We start from the raw sequence: 22,711 nt of genomic DNA, 5'->3' as shown, positions 1-22,711 counted from the left end.
TGGTGGTGAAAAGCCATTTTCCCTGCCCCTATCACTATGTAAACCAAGTGTCATAACAGCAATGTGATGTCACAGGCAATAATGAGACAGAAACTATACTATCAAAATGTATTTAATGGCACTGCTGACTTGACATGATTAACTGGATTTGCAAGAATTAGGATGAAGTTTCAAAGAGTAAGTACGATCAAATGAATAAGCCTATTAATTAGGAGAGGATTAGCTGTATTCCCAGACCCCCATCCTATTTGAAGTTAAATTAACTTCCTCCAGTGAGACATATCATTCAAATAAAGATCTTTCCTTTCCATGATCATAGAGATATTCTATAATGTCTCCATAAAAATAGGGCCTTGTTTGAATTGTGCAGCTACCTCAATTTTTAGTTGACATATATAGCTACACCGGAAGGAGATTAAATAAGGGCAATAGAGAAGTGGATATGGTCCTTTGAACCTTCCACAGTGATGTAAACACTGATCATATCACTGATTCCCCTCCCTAAAGTAACAAAAATAAAAACATGGGGTAAAAGGAAGGGAGATGAAGTGAAAACCTAGAAACTAAGTCTTTAAAGCAGAGTTGGTGAACCTTTTTGGCACCGAGTGCCAAAACGGGAGCGTGGGGGCACGGGCGCATCAGAAACCAGAAGAGCAGCTTTCCAGCGTGCATGCATGCACTGGGAAGTTGAGCTTCCGGTTTCCGGTGTGCGCATATGTGCCGGTCACTTGGTCTTTGTTTCTGGCAAGCATGTGCGTGCAAAGACTAGCCAGCTAGTGTGCATGCACAGGCCAAAAACTGGAAGCTCAACTTCCCAGTGCGCACATGTATGCCAGGAAGCTGCTCTTATATTTTGTGGTGCTCCCACACATGCGAAGATTAGCTGGCCAGCGCTAGTGGTGGTTTCAAAATTTTTTTAGAACCTATTCTGTAGGTGTGGCCTGTTTTGTGGGAGTGGCTTGGCAGTCATGTGACTGGGTGGGAGTGGCCAACTTGTAAAATGTGGTGAAACTCACTTAACAATGCTCTTGCTTAGCAACCAAAATGTTGGCTCAGGAACTCTGGCATTGAAGTGTGCAAGTCTTAAAGCTATCAAGTTACAAGACCCTTGCACCCCTACCCTTTAGAAAAGAACCCCCAGGGGTGTTCAAACTTCACAGCTTTAAGACTTATGCACTTCAACTCCCAGAATTCCTCCTTTGGTCATTTTGGCTCAGGAACTCTAGCACTGAAGTGTGCAAGTCTTAAAGCTGTCAAGTTACAAGACCCTTGCACCCCTTACCCTTTAGAAAAGAACCCCCAGGGGTGTTCAAACTTCACAGCTTTAAGACTTATGCACTTCAACTCCCAGAATTCCTCCTTTGGTCATTTTGGCTCAGGAACTCTAGCACTGAAGTGTGCAAGTCTTAAAGCTGTCAAGTTACAAGACCCTTGCACCCCTTACCCTTTAGAAAAGAACCCCCAGGGATGTTCAAAGTTCACAGCTTTAAGACTTATGCACTTCAACTCCCAGTATTCCTCCTCCGGTTATTTTGGCTCAGGAACTCTGGCACTGAAGTGTGCAAGTCTTAAAGCTGTCAAGTTACGAGACTCTTGTACCCCTAACCCTTTAGGAAAAAAAACCCCCAGGGATGTTCAAACTTAACAGACTTGTGGACTTCAACTCCCAGAATTCCCGCTTCCCTGCTATTGCCGGGGTGCCACCAGGACAAGCGAGGCTTTGGGAGAGACTTTCCCTCCCCCTCCAGAGAGCCCATGCCGGGAGAGAGGAAGCCGGCTGGTTTGAAAGATGGCTAACGGATGGTTTAGTAGCCAGTGAGTGCCTCCTTCAGTTCGAGCAGGCGGAGAACGAAAGGAGGTTGCGTAGCCGAGGCAAAGGAGCCTGCCGCTTGCTTCCTTCACACATTCAGGCAGTGGGGCTGCTTTCTTGCACGCCTTTGTAGAAAGGTGGTGTGCGAGAAAGCAGCCCCACTGCCCACACACGTGAAGGAAGCAGCAGACTCCTTTCCCCTCGGCTAAGCACACCTCCTTTCATTCTCCGCCTGCCCAAACGAGTGAAGGAGGCAGGTGGAGAACGAAAGGTTGCGTAGCCAAGGCAAAGGAGCCTGCCACTCACTTCCTTCACACTTTCGGACTGTGGGGCTGCTTTCTCGCACGCCTTTGGAGGAAGAAGGTGTGCGAGAAAGCAGCCCCACTACCTGCACATGTGAAGGAAGGAAGCGGCAGGCTCCTTTCCTCTTGGCTACGTGCACCTCCTTTTGTTCTCTGCCTGCCCGAAAGAGTAAAGGAGGCAGGCGGAGAATGAAAGGAGGTGCTCAAGGGCAAAGGAGCCTGCTGCTTCCTTCCTTCACACTTTCGGGCAGTGGAGGTGATTTCTTGCATGCCTCCTTCACTGCCGCCCGCCCGCATTCAAACCAGGCGGCCTCCTATCTCCCCACACGGACACTTTGAAGGGGGAGGGAAGGTCTCTCCCAATACCTGCTTTCCTTACCTCGTGGCGCAGTACCGGGAAGGCGGGAATGGGATATTCTTTTTTTCACAGGTACGGAGGCCTTCCTACCCTCTCCAGTCCAGGCCCGTGCAATCTCCCCACCAACCCACTGCCTCGGAACACTCTGATGGACGGCCTCTCCTTTGCGTCCTGTTGCCAACTGCAGCCGTGTCCGGGCAGGTGCTGCACCCCCAGAGCGGTCACATGGTAGTGGCGCATTGGCTGCTGACCATTCCAGGGCCTGCCTGGTTTCTTCTGGAGGGGGCAGGCGGACGGGCAGCATTCCCCCCCCTCCATGGCCACCTGCAGCCTTGGAGCCTCGGCTGGGCGGGCAAAGGAAGTGGGTGGGCGGGCCAAGCATGGTGTGAATGGGCGGGGCAAGCAAGCGGCGACCGGGCAGGCGGAACGAGCAGGGGTGGGCAGGCTAGGGGAGGGAGCATTACGGTACGGGCCCTCTGGAAGAAGGGGTATGGGAAGGCACACTAAATTTCACCAACCGGTACACCCCTACCAGAGCGTACTGGCTGAAACCCACCCCTGGCCGGCGCGCATGCACAAACCAGAACCCGAAGGGCAACAGGTGATGGCTGACATGCTTGGAGAGATAGCTCTGCATGCCACTTCCAGCACATGTGCCATAGGTTTCCCATCACAGCTTTAAAGCCTTACAAAATACAGGCAAATCACAACATCCTTGGGCACATCCTTGCCTATAAACCATTCTCTGCTCTTCCCCAAAGTCATGGCTCTGATTTAAAAAAGCTTAGTTCTTTTTGGAAGAAGTTTTTATGCAGTTTCACACGAACACTGAAATGTTTTTCTAGCTTGTTTTCCAGAAAATCAATTTGTGCCAGTTCTTTTAAAATATTTCCCTTTGCAAAGACTTCTAATCATTGGGTTCAAATGCACAATTTCTCAACCATGGCAATAGGTACCAAGGGTGCTCACAAAAGATGTGAGATATAGCTGAAAGGTGATTCATCTCCCCAAATCTGAGGCCTGAGGGAGAGCACGATTGGTCCACGTACCGTATCAAATTTCCAATGTTGTGTGCTGAGGCAGGTTTGCGTCTTGATCATGTGGTCAGGAGAAATGAAGGAGGGGGCTGCTTCCTCATGCCAATTGCTGGCAAATGCTTTGCCCCCCCCCCCCCAAACACTGCCTCCATTTGGTGCTTATTTTGGCAAAATTGAAGAGCATGTAAAAGTTGTTGAAATAAAAATAAACCATCAACATCCAGGATCTGTAGAGTTCTTAGATGGGAGCCCATGCAGAAATTTTGTTTCTTGTTGTTAGAGGACATCGCTCCCATGAGGGGAGGGATTTTACTTCTTTTTGGCTCAAAGAAACACTCTTATTTAAGGAGCTATTTTGAGTTTCTTGTTACTGAAATAGAGTCACAGCCTTCTCTCAAAATTAGTATGTATTATTTTCCCAATAATGCAATGATTGGTGTTTTACAGCACTAAATATTACTATCTAAATATTACCATGTAATTAAAATTGAGTATAATTGCTAAACATACAGTAACAGCATAGTTTTCAAGTCATAAAAACTGTTCATTTCACTTTATTTTGCTTTGCTCAGACTGCATCCACATTTTGTAGTTTGAGTCATAATAACCTGGTGATTGATGATGCATTAATACTATAAATTGTCATTGTTTCACCAATGCAAGCTCCCCAGAGTTGCTCAACAGTGAGACGGGTAGCATAGACATTTAATACAAAAATAAATAAATAAATAAGAACTCTGTTTTCACAGAGGAAGCTTCTCCTTCTGATTTTGGTTTTTGTCTTTAAGCTTGTTTTAATTTCCCAGAGGCTGGTAGATGGACTAATTAGTTGTAATAATGACACCCAAGTGAAGGCATTTGTTGTTGTTGTTATTAGTTGCGAAGTCATGTCCAACCTATTGCGACCCCATGGACTTCATTCCTCCAGGCCTTCCTGTCCTCTACCATCCTCTGGAGTCCATTTAGGCTCATGCCTACTGCTTCAGTGACTCCATCCAGCCATCTCATTCTCTGTCGTCCCCTTCTTCTTTTGCCCTCAGCCTTTCCCAGCATTAGGCTCTTCTCCAGTGAGTCCTTCCTTCTCATTAGTGGCCAAAGTATTTGAATTTCATCTTCAGGATCTGGCCTTCTAAAGAGCAGTCAGGGTTGATCTCCTCTAGGACTGACCGGTTTGATCACCTTGCAGTCCAAGGGATCGCAGGAGTCTTCTCCAGCACCATAGATCAAAGGCCTCAATTCTTTGGCGCTCAGCCTTTCTTATGGTCCAACTTTCACAGCCATACATTGCAACTGGGAAAACCATAGCCTTGACTATACACACTTTTATTGGCAGGGTGATGCCTCTGCTTTTTAGTATGCTGTCTAGATTTGAAAGCATAATGACTCCCATTTAGTTCTTCCCCATCTGATACGAAAAGATCTGACAGGAGTTGTTTTTCCAATTCTCTTTGAAGGTCATGCTAAGACATCAACTTTGTTTGAAATAAAAGGAGCATTTATTTTACTTACAAATCCTTTTTGTGCAGTGTTCTTCTATCATTGGTTGTTTAGCTAACTTTGGTAAAAGGAGAATCCAGGCTGGTGACATTTTTCTTGAATTTTTCCCATATTCAAGTCCACAAAAAGTCCTTTATCTGTGTCTTTACATTTGTCTCATCCATAACAATATATGTTAAATTTGAGAGAAAAAAAACATTAAAAAATGCTAAAAACTATACAGTTAAATGGGCAGGAGTGACCAAGAAAACATGTCCCCTATATAAGAGAGGCAGGTGAAACAGCCACTGCAACCATCTTAAGTGTGAAGCAGTTGTCAAGCAGCAAAATTATGATCGCATGACTGTGGGGGGTGCTGCAACATTTGGAATTTTGAGGATCGGTCATAAATGTCACTCATTCAGTGCTACCATAACTTTAAACAGTTGTTACCTGTATACAAGTTCTTGCATGAATTTGGCAGCACAAGCTACATTATTTTTACAGGAAGGCAATCCTAATAATTTCTACACCTGGAAAAAATGATTGAGCAGGGTTCCTTTTAGTTAATTTTAAGTAGACAGAAAAACAGGAAGTGTTAATAAATGTGGCTTCCAATTAAATAGAAATTAGATTATCCTATTCCTCACTGTGATAGAAAAACTAACATTACAAACAAGCTACTGACAGATATTGTGTTACTGAACTACCTATTCGAATATAGAATACATACATAAACTGAAAAGTAAGCTTTATCAGAGACGATATTAAAAATAAAAAAATTAAAGAATTAAAGAATGTTTATCTTTCACACTGATTCACAGCTCTGTGTTACAGCTTATAAATTGCAGTGGCAAAGACCTCATTTTGGATTTTCATTGTCTGGTTCGGCCTTCACATCAAGCCTTATAAATCTCTGTCCAAGATTTTCCATTTGCCCTATATAAGAAGGGAAAGATATTATTAGCAGTATTCGACATCACTTAGCCAATTGTTCCCAAACATCTTTTTGTATTATCACAATTATTTTGCATTACAACAATCTAGGCAGTAGCACAAAACATCTAGGAACAGAATCAAGCCTACAATACTTAAAACGTGTTTCCAACTCTGACCGACTATAACCAAAGTTAGAATTTCAAAAAGTCACCTCTGCTAAATCGCAGGTTCGTAAAATATTCCGCAAACTCTTCATTTTGGTATAAAAAACAAGGGGTTGGGAGGAGAGGGGGGGAAAACGTTGCACGGCTTCAGGAAGAATAGCATGAGCTAACCTGTTCTAGGAAAAAGCAAGGAAACATTGGCCTCTCCAACTCCAAAGATCATTATGGCATAGATTTTAACTAGAGTACAGTCTTCCCTGCCAAATGCAAACAGGTTCCCCCGAGCTGAAGGCGCCTATAAAGACCTCGCAATGGATTATATATCTCCACCGCACAATCCCCATACCGCGTCAGGGAACACCACTACACTTGCCTTCATTATGACCCAGCTAACCAGGCGAAGGGAGCATTTCACACCACCAGAGCAGGGCTGCCTCGGCCCGAGAGTTTACCTTTTCCCGTTGCTCTTTCCTCCCCAGAAAGAGAGGGCAACTGGATGCGCCCCAATCAGGATTAGGAAGGGAGCGAGCGGCCAGAAAGGACCCGAGGGGGCGCGGGAAAAAGCGACGCCAGGGGAAAGGAAGAGGCCGACGCCTCGCCTAAGAGAAAACCCCGAAGGTCCTGGCAAGGCTGCGGCGGGGACTGGGCTATTTCCATGGCGAGTAGCGGCCCGCCACGCACCCTGAAGGCCGAGGCGGAGGCGCAAGGCGCTAAACCTAAATTCCGCTCCGCCGCCTCCTGCCCCAGCATGTACCCATCGAGTGGGCGCTCCGCTTCTCCTCCTAAGAAAGAAACGCCGCGAAGTTTCACAAACTTCCCAGGGTAGGGAACCCAGGCGGAAGGCCGGGTGGGAATCCCCGACACCCCCCAAAAAAAGCGCCCATCGAGCGATCAGCGCTCCCCAAAGAGAGTTGCTCCTGCCTGCCTCATGGCCAGGTCGGGCCGCCCTTGGCTTAGCGCTTGCCTCTCCCTAGGTCTCAAGATCTATTTATTTTTCACATTTTAAAATGTAATGTTTTTCTATACATCACATGAAAGTATTAGGTAGTTATATTAGTAATATAGTAGTATATTATTAGTTAGTTTAAACCTGAGTTATTGTGTTTTTGATATTTAGGTTTTTTTTCCTATTGAATCTGGGTTAAATAGATTAATACATTAAATAGGTAAAAATTTAATAAAAACTAGCTAATAAAAATGTGGCTTTTTTCCCTTATCTTGAGTTTTTTTTGTTGAGAATCTAGGTTTATTTAAACATGATTAACTAGGTAAAAATAAGTTAGTTTAAACTGTATTTCTTTATTATATTTTGTGTGTATGTGTGTAGAATCCAGGTTTATTTGAGCATGAAATCTTGGTTTTTTTTAGGAAGCTCTGCTGGCAAGTTTGACTTGGAAGAGGGCAACATGTGTGGGAATTGAAAGTGCTCTGGCTTGAAAGGCGAGTTCAGCCATTGCCTTGACATGACTGACATTTTATTGTTGTGTGTCTAAGGCAGGGGTGTCCAAACTTGGGAACTTTAAGACTTGTGGACTTCAACTCCCAGAATTCCCCAGCCAGCATGGCTGGCTGGGGAATTCTGGGAGTTGAAGTCCACAAGTCTTAAAGTTCCCAAGTTTGGACACCCCTGGTCTAAGGGCTACTTTTTTCAAACATTGCGCAGTCAGGCACAGGTGTTAGGAGGAACAGGTTTAATCTCAGCTCCTCCATTCTATATGCCCACTTTCATGTTTTTACATGTGGCATGCATGTAAACTTTAAGATACAGGTATATAGTCAAACATAAATGAGAATGTAAAACGTATTTTGATGACAAAGTATATTTAATCCTAATCTACTGCTTTTTCATAATTTGTGTTTTAAAAATAGTCACAGAGATATTATAAAATTAAAGGTTTACCTTTCCACCTGATAGGTAACCTAGTGCTTTCTGCATACTTGAAAGTATAGATAGTCTCATTTCTAACAAGCATGCAAATATAAAGGATTATAATCCCAAACATTTGGGACTGCTGGTTTATTATCCTGGTACTTATCATGCCATATTGTCCTTTCTTTTCTAGCTCTGCCTCTTCCCGTCAGTATGACCACTGCAGTCTAATTTTCTGAATTAATTCATTCCTAAATACAATAATCTTTTTTTCACCCTTTCAGGAAGCCAAGGAAATCAAGTAGGGTTTGTACTTTTATCACATCTCATTTACCGGTATTTCTTTTGTCTACTATACACACAATATCTTGTCTTTTATTCCCAATTCGTTACTAAACAAGTATACTGTTTATTTTCAGCAGTTGTGGGAGAAAGAAACAGCCTATCTTTGCAGAAGTCATTTTGTTGCAGGGTTGCAATTTTCCAATCCTCTAATGCACTTTCAACAAAGTTGAATTCTTACCATAATGCCCAATGTGACTATTAGTACTATATGGAAAACAATTATCAAATGTTCCATTTTGGACAGCATGGATCCTCCCACTATTTTGGATTCATTTTTAAGATTGTGATTTGTTTGCTTCATTTAAGTTTCTTAGAACCCAAGTGCTCATCCATCACACCACCTAAATACACTATTGCCCTTAAGAACAAACACTATGCTTCTTTTTCTCTCCAAAAGAACTTCCAGACTTTGATAATCCTTTAGAAATGCTCTTTTAGTTCTTGAAACCTGACTTTCTCCAATGCTCTGCTGAAACCCAGAACCTGCCAAGGTTTTGTGTGCTTCCTGAAGAAATGTGATTTATGACTCAGAGGGCTAAAGTAAGGAATATTTTGTTTTAGGGAAGGAAACCCAAAACCTTCAATTTTGCCTTTCCTCTGATTTTACTTCAACAACTGTTCTGGCTGTTGTTTTGCAGCCTGTCATTCCTGACCATAATTTCTGTACATCCTCTCACTACTCCAGAGGGCTTTTTAAATTTAACTTTGCATGCTAAACCTTGTAAAATATAATTTCGCGCTGTCCTATATTAACAATATATTATTATTTTCATTACTTGTTCATCCTGATGTGCATATTATTGTGTCTTTCCTAATTCTCATCTACGTACAGGCTGGGTGAAAAAAGCCAGGTTGACAAACTTGCCAATTTGAAGGAAAAAAAAGAAGCCATTCCTGGTATTTATGGGACAACTCTGCCAATCAGCACCTTCACTCACCAGGTACATCAATCTCTTAGTAAATTAATCTATTCTTGTATGCAGAACCCGTTCAATACCATGTCTGCTGTTTAATGATAAGTTGATGGTTTGTCATATAATTAGAGCTATAGAAAGATGTTTCAGAGCACAGGGGAACTGTGTTCCACGTTCTTAGCACATAGGTTGCTATAACATTATTAAAGGAGTTTAATAATTTTTGCCCTTACCTTGTAAAATGTGCTTGTAAGAGTACCTGCAAAAGAGTAAAAGGAGAACAGTTAGTTTCCAGACCATAGACATGTGATTCCTGTAATTAAACTCATGTTTAGTTTTGGCAACTGCATATAAATGTGCACCCCATTTTTCACCTCCCTTGCCTTCAAAAGCATTATGCAGGCACAAAATGGGCAAAAATGGTCCCATTTTTGGGGCAAAAATTGGCCATTTTTGCCTGTTTTTTGGCCTCCTGCAGCATCTATGCACCCCATTCTTCACGTCACCCTCCTCCAGAAGCATTCTGTAGGCAAAAAACAGATCAAAATGGCCCATTCTTTGGCTAAAAACAGGCCGATTGGACCCGTTTTGGGGGCTCCTTGGGCCGAAGGGTGGGCGGAGCGATTTGGGCAGGGCAGCCTTGTGGTCCTGTGCAGGGCAGATTAATGGCTTTGGTGGGCTACATGTGGCCCCCAGGCTGTAGTTTGAGGACCCATAGTATACAGCCTTGCCGGACTCTTTTCCTAATTTTGAACCAATCAGTGGTTCGGTGTCTAGTTCTCTCTGTTGCTTCTTGACCCGCATATAGGTTTCTCAAGAGACAAATAAGACGGTCTGGAACTCCCATCTCTTTAAGAATTTGCCACAATTTGTTGTGATCCACACAATCAAAGGCTTTAGCATAGTTAATGAAGCAGTAGATGTTTTTTCTGGAACTCCCTAACTTTTTCTATGATCCAGCATATGTTGGCAATTTGATCTCTAGTTCCTCTGCCTCTTCAAAATCCTGCCTGTACTTCTGGTAGTTCTCGATCCACATACTGCTGGAACCCAGCTTGTAGGATTTTGAGCATAACTTTACTAGCCTGTGAAATGAGTGCAGTGATGTGATAGTTTTCAACATTTTTTGGCATTGGCTTTCTTTGGAAATGGAATGTAAACTGACATTTTCCAATCCTGTGCCCACTGTTGAGTTTTCCACATTTGCTGGCAAATTGAGTGTAGCACTTTGACTGCATCATCTTTTAAGATTTTGAATAGCTCAGCTGGAATACTGTCACCTCCAGTAGCTTGGTTGTTACTCAGACTTCCTAAGGCTCATTTGACTTCACATTCTAGGACGGTGATGGCGAACCTTTTTTGGTTCTCATGCCAAAAGCGGGGGGAGCGCAGGGGGGGTCGTGTGCGGCCATGCCACACCCATAATGCTATGTGCATGAGCCCAGCGCGCATGCGTGTGCAACCAACGCTCCCCCCCATTTTTGGCATGCTTTTTTCACCCTCTCCAGGCTCCAGAAGCTTTCTAGGAGCCTAGGGAGGGCCAAAACAGCCCTCCCAGAGGCCCTCCAGAGGCTTCAGGGAAGTTCCTGAAGTGTCTGGAGTGTGAAAAACCGGCCCTACAGGCAAACCGGAAGTTCAGGAACGTACTTCCGGTTTGCTCATAGGGCCGGTATTAGCCCTCCAGAGCCTTCAGGAGGCTTCCTTGGAGGCTCGGGAGGGCAAAAAACAACCCTACAGGCAAATCGGAAGTACTTTCCCAAACTTCCGGTTTGCCCATAGGACCGTTTTTTCACGCGAAAAATGGCCTCAAAAGAAGGCCGAAGTCAGCTGGCCAGTGTGCGCATGCACGCTGGAGCTGATAGGGCAACGCCTCACGTGCCCTGACAAATGGCTCCGCATGCCACAGGTTCGCCAGCACGGTTCTAGGATGTGAGGCTCGAGGTCAGTGGCCACCCCATCACGGTTGTCAGGGACATTAAGCTCATTCTTGTATAGTTCCGTGTAATTTTGCCGCCACCTCTTAATCTCTTCTGCCTTTGTTACTTTCCTGCCATTTTGGTCATATATCATGCCCATCTTTGCATGAAACATTCCCTTCATATCTCCCAATTTTCATGAAGAGAATTCTGGTCCTCCCTATTCGATTGTTTTCTTCTATTTCTTTGCACTGTTCATTTAACAAGGCATTCTTATCTCTTCTAGTTATTCTCTGAAATTCTGCATTCAATTGGGTGTTTCTTCCACTCTCTCCTTTGCCTTTCACTTCCCTTCTTTCCTCAGCTATTTGCTAAGCTTCCTCAACAGCCATTTTGCTTTCTTGCATTTCTTTTTCTTTGGGATGGTTTTAGTTGATACCCTCTTATACAATATTGTGAACCTCCGCCCACCTCAGGCACTCTGTCTATCAGATCTATTTCCTTAACTCTTATTTGTCACCTCTACTGCATATTCACCAGGGATATGATTTAGTTCATACCTGAGTGGCCTAGTGCTTTTCCCTACTTTCTTGACTGTATAGAGTAGTGGTAGTCAACCTTTTTCTACCAACCCCCACTAATGGATCTTTCTTGATGGAAAAATTTCCTTACCGCCCACCAGTTTTTGCGCAAGTGCAGAATATTTTTTAGAAAGGAGGGTGTTTAAAAAAAGAAAGAAATGTACATACATTTATCTTTTTATTTCTACTTTATGCGTGTTTATAATGTTTTTAACTTTATAAAATTTAATTAGAAAACAATAAAGTAAATTGAAATTAGCTTTACTAGTGATTAATGAGATCTTTGAGGCTGATGCTGCGAGACTAAATATTTGATATCTGATTCGATTTTCGTAAGGAACAAATGAAGGTCTCCTCTTTCGGTGCTTTTCCTTTTTATCTCCTTTTTTATCTTCCTTAGGGCTATATACAAAAGTAAGGCTGAGCTAGGTAGCCCACTTATTATTATTAGCCAATAACAATTCTCTCCTGCCTTTTCTTTCTCCTATTTTGCAACTGCTCTGCTCCGCTTCTGCCTGTGCCTGCTATCAGTTTCTACTCCTCCCCTTCTTCTTCCCACTGTTTGCTTGTGCACGTGCTTGCGCTCGCCTGCCCACTCGCACAAAAGGAGGTTTCAACCTCTGAAATCCCCACCGTCCACCTGGAATCCCAAAACGCCCACTAGTGGGCGGTAGGGACCAGGTTGACGACCCATGGTATAGAGATTCTCCATCTTTGGCTGCAGAGCACATAGTCAATCTGATTTCTGTGTTGACTGTCTGGTGATGTCCATGTGTAGGTCTCTTGGGTTGTTGGAAAAGAGTGTTTGCTATGACCATTGTATTCTCTTGACAAAATTCTATCAGCCTGTGCCCTGCTTCATTTTGTACTCCAAGTCCAAACTTGCCTGTGATTCTGGTTATCTTTTGCCTTCCTACTTTTGCATTCCAACCCCCCATGATGATAAGAACATCATTTTTTGGTGTTAATTCTATAAGGTGCTGTAGGGCTTCATAGAAAAATTCCATCCTCTTCAGCACCAGTGGTTGGGGCATAGACTTGGACTACTGTAATGTTGAATGGTTTGCCTTGGATTCGAACTGAGATCATTTTGTCATTTTGGGGATTGTATCCCAGCATTGCTTTTCCTAGTCTTTTATTGACTAAGGGCTACTCCATTTCTTCTGAGGGATTCTTGCCCGCAGTAGTATACCAGATGGTCATTTGAATTTAATTCACCTATTCCTGTCCATTTTAGTTCGCTGATTCCTAAGATGTCAATGTTCAGTCTTGTCATCTCTTGTTTGACCACATCCAGGTTGCCTTGATTCATGGATTTTACATTCCAGGTTCCTATGGAGTATAGATCTATACAGCATCAGACTTTCCTTTCATCACCAGATACAGCCACTGCTGAGCGTCGTTTCGGCTTTGGCCCAGCCGCTTCACTCTTTCTGGCGCTACTAGTAATAGCCCTCCCCAGTAGCTCTTCCTCAGTAGCATATTGGACAACCTCCGACCTGAGGGACTCATCTTTCAGCATCATATCCTTTTGCCTTTTGCTATTCTGCATGGGGTTTTCATGGCAAAGATACTGGATTGGGTTTTCCTTCTCCAGTGGATCAGGTTTTGTCAGAGCTCTCTGCTATGACCTGTCCGTCTTGGGTGGCCTTACATGGCATAGCTCATAGCTTCATTGAGCTACACAAGCCCCTTTGCCAAGACAAGGCAGTAATCCATGAAGGGGCCACGTTCTAAAATAAGGTAGCTATTTTACTTTCCTAAAATGCCGTCTCAAATTTACTGTTTAATGCTTTTCAGACTGCGTCATAGCTATTGTAGCAATGTTTAATTTATAAGAGTAACAAACGCCAGGATAACTCTGGATGGCATGTGGTAATACAATTATTACCAAAATAAGACAAGTAAAACGTATAGTTCATTTATATGCAGTTACCAAAACTAAACATGAGTTTTAATTACAGGAATCACACGTCTATGGTCTGGAAACTGACTGTTCTCCTGAAAAGAAATTTCATTCACCAGAAGGTAAGCTTGCCACAGGAGGTGCATTCAAATGCAGATATTCTTCATGTTAAGAAATTTATATATATATATATATAAATAAAGATAACGCTTACTCTTTTGCAGGTACTCTTACAAGCACATTTTACAAGGTAAAGGCAAAAATTATTGAACTCCTTTAATAATGTTATAGCAACCTATGCTAAATTGACATTTTTATTTCAAAGGAAGTATTGCATACATTATTCAGGTATGAGTTGACTTCCGTATTCTCTAAACCAGTGGTGGGCAACCTTTTTTTTCAACTGAGCCAAATCTCGCCAAAACCACGATTGAAATTTACTTTGAGAGCCACATTTTTAAAACCGACAATACATAGGATGGTACACTGTTTTTAGTTTCAATAAGTTTTTATTGAGAATATTCTGCATACAAGTATCCACATAGGTTGGGAGGATACAAATAACACAACAAATAAAACAAAAACTTTAGAACGATATTATTTATCGATAACGTTAAATTCCGTAAAATTTGCCTTACAATGTAGAGAAAATTACATCCTGACATTGACTGACAAAGTCACAACCACTAGTGTGAACATTGGCCTTGCATTTCCTTGGATAGTTTGAGTAAGTCAGGTTTGTATGTTGTTGTTTTTAATTTCATCTCTCTCTCCCACTTTCTTTCTTTTTTTCTTTTTCTTTCTCTCTCTCTCTCTGGCTCTTTGTCTCTCTCTCCCTCCCTCCCCCATCTCTGTCACTCTGTGTGTGTGTCTGTCTGTCTGTCTCTCACTCACTCTGTGTGTGTGTGTGTGTCTGTCTCTCCCTCTGTCTCTCTCCCCTCCCTTCCTCTCTCTCTGTCACTCTGTGTATGTGGGTGTGGGTGTCTCTCACTCATTCACTTAATCACTCACTCTGTGTGTGTGTGTGTCTCTCTGTCTGTCTATCTTTCTCTCCCTCCCTCCCCCCCCTCTCTCTCTGTGTGTGTGTGTGTGTGTGTGTGTGTGTCTGTCTGTCAGTCTGTCAGTCTCTCTCTGATTCCCTCCCTCACTCCCTCTCTCTGTTCCTCTCTCTGTCTGTCTGTGTCACTCACACACACACACACACACACACACACACACACACACTGTGGTCACCTTGTTGAGTGTTCCAATCACATTTGAAACACTCAACAACTGGCCTGCATTTATGGTATTTTGCAGCATTCTGCAGTCATAGGACCAAAATTGGTTGTCACTCGCCCGGGCTTTTGCAGAAGCTTCCCTCCGAAGCCCGAGAGGAGGGAGGGGAGCGGGCACCCGGCACACAGAAGAGCCGCATTAAAGGGTGTAAAGAGCCGCATGTGGCTCCCGAGCCGCGGGTTGCCCACCACTGCTCTAAACCATTTAAATCTTGGTTTTCCAGTACATCCACAAAACATATTAGACTTTTAGTTATCCACAATATTGTAGTCCCATGCATGTTTATTCTGAGGCCTGCTTCCTCTTTTTTATTATAACGTTTTTTTTTCATTTTCAGAACAAATAACCACATGTATACTATTACATAACCAACATTATATTACATTGTTAAATGTTTACATCAATTCATCTTATCATCAAATCCCAAAAATGATTATTGGCTCGCTCTCCATACACCGTTTTTATACCCTATCCATAACTTTCTTCTCCCTCTTTCCTCCTCCTCCCTACCTCCTTTCTTCCCTCTGTCGTCCTTCTCTCCTCTCCTCTACTTCCCCTTCCTCTCTCCCCTTTCCACTCCTTCTTTTTCTCCTCCTCTTCCCTCCCCCCCGCCCTCTCTCCTATCCCTCTCTTCTTCCCTTACCTTTCTCCTCTGCTCCGCATTCTTCATCTCATTTACTTGGCGTATTTCAGTCACTGAGCGAGCTCCATTTTATGTTGATGGTATTTATAATTCCATCTCAATATACATATTTAATTTTAACATATATCTTCCTCCTTTTTTTAAAATAAAAAAGTATACATATTTTTAAACCCCCCCACCCCCCAGCCTATTTTTGGCGGGATGTAGACCTGGTTATGATTCCCAGCTATTCTCATCATTATATTTATATAGTTATGCATCATTACACGCCCCAAATTTGTAGTTCTGTCTTTATAATCTCAATAATTTTCCATTATAAGCTTATTTCATGTTTCCCTTCCATTTTTCCATATCTTGACTTAGCTTACCTTTTGGGCTTTTGATTTAACCCTCCATTTCCCCCCCCCCCCTTTTTTTTTTCTTTCTGCCAAAATCCCGAACTGTCCATCAATATTATTTCTACTCTCAAGGGTCTTTGCCTTTTCCAAATTCTGATTTATGACTGTTGGTTGATTAAATCTTCTTATCAGGCTTTTCATCCCGTCTCCTACATGCTCCTACTCAGTTGCTTTGGCCAGAGGCCAGCTTCTTGTGCAGCCATGTTGCCATGCTGCCTCCCCAATGCCAATTCAGAGAGCAAATCTCCAACCTATGAGGGACCTGTTGCACTCCCTCTGGGTCTGATGAGAAGCTGCCCCTTCTTCACACACCCCCACAGGGAGGTTCTGATCCAAAAGGATCTCGGCATTGGTTTGTCAGACAGAGTTCATGTGAGGCTCTTGAGAGCCCACACTTCCCTCTTCTGTCCAGCTGAAGAACATCCGGTCGACTCCCCGGCATGCTTCCTCTTATTGGATCCCAAGAGCCATATGTCAATTCTCTCTTATTAGTGAATCTAATATTTTATTGCCCCTCTTGTCTTTTTGAGCCCAACTGTTTTAAAGCCTGGAAAATTCCAACGAAATGTGGAGTGAGGATGGAGACAGGCAGACACTAAGAGTTCAATATATTTTAAGTCTTTGTGTGCCTCTTCCCCCAATCCTGTTTGGAATTTAGAGCAAAGGGAAGATGAAAGACGCAAATTTATTTTTATCCTAATTTCTAGCCAGCTGGCAAGGAATCATATTGGACACCAATCAAAACATTCTGTGGTTGGAACCTTCTGCTTTAGAGGTAGAATTACTTTAGTATTGGTAGCAAGGTTACTGTATATTAAGCTGTTTTAACAGTAAATAGACAATCATTGTAGTTTGCATGTAAGTCCAACAATTTCAGCAACAATTGTTATGTTGAACCCACACAAATATTTTCTTGTTTCTTCATTTATGCTTTCTTTTTTTTTCTTTTCTTTTTTGAAATATAGTACATCTTTAACCATCATTAAATTGGTCTCTGAATTCCACCCAATGAATACTTAGGACTTTTCACTAAGTATTTTTCTTAGATCTAACTGTAATTTTTGGAGGGCTCTGATCTCGCTGGTCTTTCATAAGGCTGAAAAGATCTGGTTTGGGCCTAGGCTTGGGGTCCTGAGTGTGTGAAGGAACCCATCTCTTGTTGATTGTGATACTTTCCTTGGCTTCTGTATATTTTAGGTTTTGTATTTGTAGTGGGATTTGTTTTTCACTTATTGTAATGTTGTTCACCTCCTGGGTCACTTGTGGAGATGGGCAGCTGTACAAACTGATCAAACAAACAAGCAAACAAGGAATATTTTATTTATTCATCTTTACTTTAAATATGTATCTCCAACTTATCTCCCTAGGAGAGGTGGTGAACCTGAAACCTTAATACTAGGCCGAAGCCCATTTTGTAACCACCGGAGCTTTCTCTGACTATCACTGTTGAAAATTAATGGCAGTGTCATGCTATTTTGACTCAAAGATCTAAATACCCAGAATAAGTCTTAAAAATAGGTTAAATATGGCTTTAAAAAATGATTTTCTGAAAATCTCTCATCCAAAACTGGGAGAACAAATGGAATATCCTTGTCCCTCTTGTATTTTTATCATGTCTCCCACCCATAAACATTTCTGTGATGTCAACTGTGATTCTTACCCATTCAGCATATAAACCAGCCTGTCAAAGTTGACCCCCTTCTTTAGAGATTTCCAGCAACCCACAACATAAATGAAATCATAACATAATTATAAAATAAAACAGCAGAGAAAAAGCAATTGACTAACTAAAATCCTAAAATAATGATTTTTAAATTTAAATTTGCCAAAAGTCCAGAAAGCCTTTATCCCTTCTGAAAAACTATTAGGAAGTGGGATGTGATCTCTAGACTTTCATACTTCCTCTTTGATTCTTATGTGTGTCTCCATTTGTCTATCATCTGTCTTAAGTCTTTCCAGGAAGATTATTTTATTGAACTCTGGAATCACATACAATCATTTGAAAAAAGATATACCGTATTTTCTAAAAGGAAAACTATCAAATTGCCGTAGGGGAAAATGAGGCAGAGAAACATTGGGTAGCTTTGATTTTTCTTTCAAGTAATTGTACAATATTTAAGTATGAGTTGCACATCTGTGGAATTTCTGAGCCCAACATATGGAATTGTGTATAGGCTTGAGATGAAACACATAGCTCAAAATAGTCACTAAATTTTATAATGCATGTTTTGTTGATAAATATTACAGTGACTCTGTTCTTTTATAGGACCACTATAAAGTTGCAATTGAACAGTTGACAACTTTTAATATGTCAAAAAATTCTAGAATAGCACAGGTAGTATAAGTTTGCAAATCTCTTTTCAAAATACAATTTACTTATGCTTACATTTCAACGATTTTTCCAAGTTGCATACCAATCTTACTTTTGTTTAAACCATTTTACATTTTCCAGCTGAATTCCAACAGCAACAAACAAGGGCAATTTCATTCATGGAACCATGTATCTAATCAAGGCAATACTTCTGTCAGCAGGTAAATATGTATATATATATTGCTCATTCTGGAAAAAGAAATGAAATACAATAAGGGCACAAGCATCTTCATTAATAAACCACCAATCATTGAATTCATTTTAAAACACTCTTGGGAAATTATTTTTCTGGATGGATTAGTAGTACAGTGTGGCCAGACTGGAACAGGTGCGCATATGCGTACAGGTGAGGGTGCGGAGCCCCAAGGACCAGTTGGCCGGTGCTTGCATGCCTGGTTTTCGGCTGTTTTTTGGGCCATTTTCAGGCCATTTTGGGGCTGTTTTTGAGAGAGTTGAAGCAGCAGAAAATGTGTTAGGTTGTCATCCTGCAATGCTGAGAGGCCAATTACCTTATCTTAAAAAGATGAAAAACCAGTTGCTCTCCGACCTGGATGTTCTTACAGATGAGCACAACATTTTGCTGATAAGTCACACAGATTTGCCAAGTCATGATTTTTTTATGGGTGGGTGTCTGTTGTGGTGACCGGAGCAACATCCTGCCCTCTCATCTGAGAGTTCTTCTGATTTGTGAACTGTGATAAAGTAGATGAGGTGCCATATCTTTTCAGTCACTTGTGTGCTTGATTCTTGCCCCTTATGGGAAAAAATTAATAGATAAGTGTAAACTCTTATTTCAGAGTTTTCTATGAGGCACATCAGGGGAAACTGTAGTTTTTCATACAGATTTTGTGATGCCTTTTCATAAAGATAACTCTGTAAGCGCAATTTCAGCTTTTTTTCTTTTCAGAGACTTCAGTAAACCTGATGAAGAATTGCCATCTGGCTCCAGTGATGGCCTTATAAATGTAGGCACTCCTAATCCGGCGGCACATTCTTTTACGAAGAGATACCACCCTGTTTCTTATCCAGAAACTAAGAAGACCACATTAGAAAAGAACTGCAGAAAAGATGACGGAGACTGTCTCAAAAAGACCAATGAAGTTACCACTTCAGATTCTTACCTTGCTACGGATAGTAGCAGTGATGACATACATTCAGCAAGTAAATGGAAATCGAGAAAAAGAAATGTTAACACAGAAAACAAGCATTTAGTAGAAGAAAAGGAAGTGACTGAGAGTGAGAAAAGAAATATAACTTTGCTGAAATATTTCAGAGATCTAAATCTTAACATAAAGACAGACCCTTTCGCGTACCAGGAAGATGCTCCCTCTTCGCTTGAAAATGACAGGTTTCCCTACCCAGATTTTCTTCCTTCGCCCTATAATAATTTGGATTTTAAAAAATTGTCGTTATCCAAATCTGACAGTTGGAAATCATCTATAAATCCACCACTTAATGACTCCCTTGATAAAATTGTCTCGCGTCTTGTAGAAATGGAAAGGTTACAGCACTTAACTATCTCCAGAGAAAAGAAAAGAGAGGCTGTTCCTGCAGTTGCGGCTACTAGCAGTCGTTCGATTCCTACCAAAGAGTTACACCAATCAAAACCGCCAAGGCCACTCGATTGCTTGTGTTGCCTGTTTAGGCCAGAAAAAGACGCTATAAAATGCACTTGTCCACACTGTCACGGTCACAAAAATTCTGCAACCTCTATACGTTCAGCCTCAAAGCCCTCGTGAGCATCATGCAATAACTTTGCGGTTATTGCAAAGTGCAATATTGAGTTAGCGCATCAGGATTCTGAGGAAGGGAAAAAAACTTTAAGGGAACTTTCAGCAAACGCAGGATGATGGTAGATGAGTAGGAATGAGGTGTCTAGGATATGGAATAGAAACATTTGTGTAGCAATAAGATTTAGTTGCTTGTTTCTTCCATAAGATTATGTTCTTAGATGACCTTAAATTGGCATTAAATGGTTTGTATGGATAAAACGACAGGTCCGGCAAAGCTTTCATGGACATTACTGTGTTGGACTACTCTGAATCTAGAATCACAGCCCATCTGAAAGATGTATATTGCAGCTTAGCGATCACCTCATTGTGTTTAAAAGAGGGAATAAACATTAAGTTGAAGAGTAAAAAATTGCCATATTTGAGGAAAAGTGCTGTTGCTTTACTGACAAAATATCGTTATTCCTTTTTAAGATTCATTTTACAACCAGTGTGGTAACTCTTAAAATTATATCTGTATGACCCTTAAGTGACCCTGAATCTGCCTTTGAGCGCAGAGAACATCCAGGAATGCTTAAAAAGCACCTGCAAATTGTTCAACTTGACAACTGTTCATTTAGTGTAGTTACAACAGTACTGAAAAAAGTGATGTGAGACCGTTTTTCAGTTACAACCTTTGCAGCATCCCAATGATCAAAATTCAGATGCTTAGCAACTGGTTCATATTTATGACTGTTGCTGTGTCTCAAGGTCATGTGATCCCTCTTTTGTGACCTATCAAGCAAAGTCAATGGGGAAGCCGTTCACTTAACAACCAGGTTACTAATCCACCGTAATGATTCCCTTAACAACCGTGGTAAGGAAGGTGGTAAAATGGGGCAAAACTCAACAAATGTCTCAGCAACAGAAACCTTGGGCTCAATTGCGATCATAAGTCGAGGACTCCATGCAGCCATAAAATATGGCTATTTCAACAAGGACCAGAATCGCCATTGCTTGCAATGCAGCTGTAAAGGGCAACCTTGTGTGACTGCATTGCTGGGTGGCAATCCCAGCAGCAGTCCTGGCTGCGGTTGTAACCTCAGAACTGCATTGTTTGCTAAGCAGGAAGAGGTGGGAATCCCAGGCAAGAAGTGCTGGAGGTGGGTAAGAAGATGGAACCTGTGCTATGGGGGTGACTTGAGCCAGCGCTGAGGCATAGATGGATTAAAGACCAAGTACAGGCTACAGCAAGTGTGTCAGTGTTGCAGAATGCTCGGGAGCTGGCTGGGAAATTCTTGGAGTTGAAGTCCACCAGGCTTAAAAGTTGCCAAGTTTGGAGACCCCTGCTATGGGGTGCAAAACCCTGGGATCTTGTAATCCACAGCAGGTCCCCTTGGGAGAAAAGTTGGCAAAAGCAACTTCAACCTTCTGTTTTGGCTTCCACTTTAGACATTTTTCTTGTGGGAAGCTGGCAGGGAAGATGGCAAATGGCAATCGTGATCCCGGGATCCTGCAACCATTTTACTGCAAGCCAGTTGCCAAATCATGCTCGCAATTGTGGAGGTGCTACAATGACTGGGTTGAGAACCTGTCATAAGTGTCATTCTTTCGGTGCTGTCATAACTTTGAACAGTTGCTATATGAGTTCGTGTGTGAATTCTGCAGTACTTGTCATTTTTGTAGAATTTACCGCACTGCTTCCGTTTTCATGGAAGGCAGTAATCATTTCTACACAAGGGGAAAAAAATGGTTGAGCCCAGTCTTTTTAGTTAATTTTAAAGACTGAAAAACAGGAAGTGACAATAGGTGCTGTGGCTTTAAACCTTTTAATTAAATAGAAATTGTATTATCCCATTTTCCACTGCTATACCTGGAGTAGAAAATATCTGATGTTGCCAAGATGCAACTACCAGCATTCTTAGCGGCTGGCCATGTTGGTAGGTATGTGGAGAATTGTTTAGACATTTCTGAAGAGCCATCTCATCAAATTTCTACCAAAAACACCTCCCAAATATTTATAAGCAGTAAAATGATTTTCTATAGTTTGCATTCAAACTCAAATAAGGCGGCTTATAGCACATTTAATACATTATGGTGATGTTCATGTTTCATGAACTGGAACCCAGTACCAGATAGTGTTGTCATGCTTTAAAAATTATTCAGAAGAGATGTTTGGAAAGACAAGTTCACCTTATAATGCTTGCATCCTTTTCCAAGCTTTTTTGAAATTTTGAACTGACTCAATACCAGAGTCACATCTTTGTTTCTACCGAGGTTTGCTATCTGTATACAAATGTAATTGTATAAGGTAAGATTGACCTTCAGGCACATTTTCGTTCAGGTACTTACAGGAACATAAATGAGAGTTAACAGCCATGAGTCTTCCCAGTGTTTGGATTTCAGCTCCCAAATTTCCCAACCAATGGGTCAGTAAGCCCATGCAGTATAGTCAAAATGTTGACTTGCTCCAAGGAGACTCAGATTCTAAGCCATCTTCATTCACTGGGCAATTTAGGGCAATAATTCTCTCATTCCAAACTATTTCAGTTTGTTGCTTTTGCTGTTGTGAAGCCAAAGGGGAGAATGCCTATCCTATATTCCCTATGCCCCACCCCCCCAATTGAACTCTCAACTAAAAGATACAATACAAACAAAATAAATACTGGAGGAGCACAGATTAAAGAATAGTGA

At 41.9% G+C, this 22,711-nt stretch overlaps 1 protein-coding gene across 3 annotated transcripts; it reads left to right on the top strand.

The window, feature by feature from the left end:
- Window positions 1-6,433: 6,433 nt before the first annotated feature.
- On the top strand, window positions 6,434-20,647 carry FAM217A (family with sequence similarity 217 member A). Of its 3 annotated transcripts, XM_081952379.1 has the most exons (7): window positions 6,434-6,908; window positions 9,134-9,242; window positions 13,677-13,740; window positions 13,843-13,868; window positions 18,204-18,272; window positions 18,390-18,469; window positions 19,216-20,647. In XM_081952379.1, exons 1-7 carry the CDS (start codon window positions 6,742-6,744, stop codon window positions 20,045-20,047), a joined length of 1,347 nt encoding a protein of 448 aa, XP_081808505.1. In that variant the 5' UTR covers window positions 6,434-6,741; the 3' UTR covers window positions 20,048-20,647. The 3 variants fall into 3 exon arrangements, with proteins under 3 accessions (XP_081808505.1, XP_081808506.1, XP_081808507.1); XM_081952380.1 differs by lacking the exon at window positions 18,204-18,272; XM_081952381.1 differs by lacking the exons at window positions 13,677-13,740; window positions 13,843-13,868; window positions 18,204-18,272.
- Window positions 20,648-22,711: the final 2,064 nt, after the last annotated feature.

This window comes from Natrix helvetica (assembly GCF_964273705.1).
Source record: "Natrix helvetica genome assembly, chromosome: 4".
NCBI lineage: Eukaryota > Metazoa > Chordata > Lepidosauria > Squamata > Natricidae > Natrix > Natrix helvetica.
Note: the sequence above shows the minus strand (reverse complement) of the source record. Positions and strands in the feature narration are given on the sequence as shown.